The following is a 2,658-nucleotide window of genomic DNA, read 5'->3' on the forward strand; positions in this document are numbered from 1 at the left end:
AAAGGAAAGGAAAGGAAAGGAAAGGAAAGGGAAGGAAAGGAAAGGAAAGGAAAGGAAAGGAAAGGAAAGGAAAGGAAAGGAAAGGAAAGGAACGAAAGGAAAGGAAAGGGGAAAGGAAAGAAAAAGAAAGGAGAAAGGAAGGGAAAGAAAAAGAAGGGAAGGGAAGAAGGAGGAAAGAAGGGAGGCAAAGAGAAGGGAAGCGGAAGGGGGAAGGGGAAGGGGAAGGGGAAAGGGGAAGGTAAAATGAGGACCCAGATTGTTGGGGGCAATTAAGCCTGACTTTGTAATAATGCCGCTTGGGGGGGGGGAGCCGAAAGCCCTAATAAGCAGGCATATACATAGAATGAAGGCTATTGCTAAGCACATTGGTTTGTGCTTTAGATTGTAAGCCGCGCTGAGTCTTCGGAGAAGGGCGGGATATAAATGGGATTGAAAAAAAATGAGAAAAAGGGGAAAGGGGAAATGTGAAAGGAAAGGGGAAAGGAAAAAGGGGAAAGGGGAAATGAGAAAGGAAAGGGGAAAGGGAAGGGAAGGGCAGGGGAGGGGAAAGGGGGGGTTGATTTATTTGTTGTTATTGTTAGCTGCGAAGTCGTGTCCGACCCATCGCGACCCTATGGACAACGTTCCTCCAGGCCTTCCTGTCCTCCACCATCTTCTGGAGTCCATTTAAGCTCAGGCCTACTGCTTCAGTGACTCCATCCAGCCACCTCCTTCTCCGTCGTCCCCTTCTTCTCTTGCCCTCAACCTTTCCCAGCATGAGGCTCTTCTCCAGTGAGTCCTTCCTCCTCATTAGGTGGCCAAAGGATTTGAGTTTTAGCTTCAGGATCTGGCCTTCTAAAGAGCAGTCAGGGTTGATCTCCTCTAGGACCGACCGGTTTGATCGCCTTGCAGTCCAAGGGATTCGCAGGAGTCTTCTCCAGCACCAGAGTTCAAAGGCCTCCATTCTTTGGCGCTCAGCCTTTCTTACGGTCCAACTTTCACTGCCATACATTGCAACTGGGAAGACCATAGCCTTGACTATACGCACTTTTGTTGACAGGGTGATGTCTCTGCTTTTTAGTGTGCTGTCTAGATTTGCCATGGCTTTCCTCCCGAGGAGCAAGCGTCTTTTAATTTCTTGGCTACAGTCCCCATCTGCGGTGATCTTGGAGCCCAGGAAAACAAAATCTGTCACTACCTCCATTTCTTCCCCATCTATTTGACAGGAATTGAGAGGGCCGGATGCCATGATCTTGGTTTTCTTAATGTTTAGTTTCAACCCAACTTTTGCACTCTCCTTCTTCACCCGCAACAAGAGGCTCTTTAGTTCCTCTTCACTTTATGCCATTAGAGTGGTATCATCTGCATAAGTTAGGCTGTTGATATATCTTCCGGCAATCTTAATTCCAACTTTTGATTCATCTAGCCCTGCCTTTCTCATGATGTGCTCTGCATATAAGTTAAATAGGCATTATTTGATGACCCCTTAGTTGTTTTCTTAGTTGCCCACGGTCTGCTCAGCAATCTTCTCCAACACCAAAGCTCAAAACCACCCACGCTCTTCCTCTCCACTTAATAACCGCCCTGCTTAGCAACGAAAATTCTGGCCCCAACTGTGCTCAGAAATTGAGGACTCCCAGTACACAGAAGGAGGTGTGGATTTATTGTTCTTATGAGTCTGACTTTCAGTACCGAGAGGGTCACAGGAAGCACCATTCTGATCTTTCCAGGTGGAGACACGTCTCAGCATCTGAGTATCTGAGGGGGTCCTTGGTGGTCTCCGAGCTTCGTGGTTTGTCTGGCAGACGTTTCATTACCAGCCCTGATGATGTTACCTAGTTGGGTCATGAAATGTCTGCAAGAAAACCACCCAGCTCAGGATCCCACAGTCTTCTTCTTCTTCTTCTTCTTCTTCTTCTTCTTCTTCTTCTTCTTCTTCTTCTTCTTCTTCTTCTTCTTCTTCTTCTTCTTCTTCTTCTTCTTCTTCTTCTTCTACTTCTTCTTCTTCTTCTTCTTCTTCTCCTCCTCCTCCTCCTTCTTCTTCCTTCTTCCTTCTTCCTTCTTTTACTCCTACTCCTACTCCCTTCTAGCACTGATTATATTACCTAGTTGGGTCATGAAAAGTCTGCAAGAAAACCACCCAGCTCAGGATCCCACAGTCTTCTTCTTCTTCTTCTTCTTCTTCTTCTTCTTCTTCTTCTTCTTCTTCTTCTTCTTCTTCTTCTTCTTCTTCTTCTTCTTCTTCTTCTTCTTCTTCTTCCTTCTTTTACTCCTTCTCCTACTCCTACTCCTAGCCCTGATTATATTACCTAGTTGGGTCATGAAACGTCTGCAAGAAAGCCACCAGACTAGCCCTGATGATGTTACTAGTTAAGGCATATGTCTAGTTTAATGAAAAGAAGGACCAGGGTGGAGCAGTGGGCTAATGCCTCCTTAAGTAACACCAGCTGCCTGCAATTAGTGCAGGTTCGAGTCCCACCAGGCTCAAGGTTGACTCAGCCTTGGTAAAATGAGGACCCAGATTGTTGGGGGCAATTAAGCTGACTTTGTAATAATGCTGCTTGGGGCCCCCCGAAAGCCCTAATAAGCAGGCATATACATAGAATGAAGGCTATTGCTAAGCACATTGATTTGTGCTTTAGATTGTAAGCCGCCCTGAGTCTTCGGAGGATAGCAGCC

At 46.3% G+C, this 2,658-nt stretch overlaps 1 protein-coding gene across 1 annotated transcript in view; it reads right to left on the bottom strand.

Annotated features, from left to right (window-relative positions):
- Window positions 1-1,729, bottom strand: part of LOC308659561 (N-acetylglucosaminyl-phosphatidylinositol de-N-acetylase-like) — a gene marked incomplete at its 5' end in the record, with an annotated part of 39,798 nt that extends 38,069 nt beyond the window's left edge. The window contains one exon of the mRNA XM_081313293.1: window positions 1,672-1,729. Coding sequence (XP_081169419.1) covers window positions 1,672-1,729 — 58 coding nt within the window. The remainder of the gene's footprint in view (window positions 1-1,671) is intronic.
- Window positions 1,730-2,658: the final 929 nt, after the last annotated feature.

This window comes from Vipera berus (assembly GCF_964194415.1).
Source record: "Vipera berus genome assembly, chromosome: 1".
NCBI lineage: Eukaryota > Metazoa > Chordata > Lepidosauria > Squamata > Viperidae > Vipera > Vipera berus.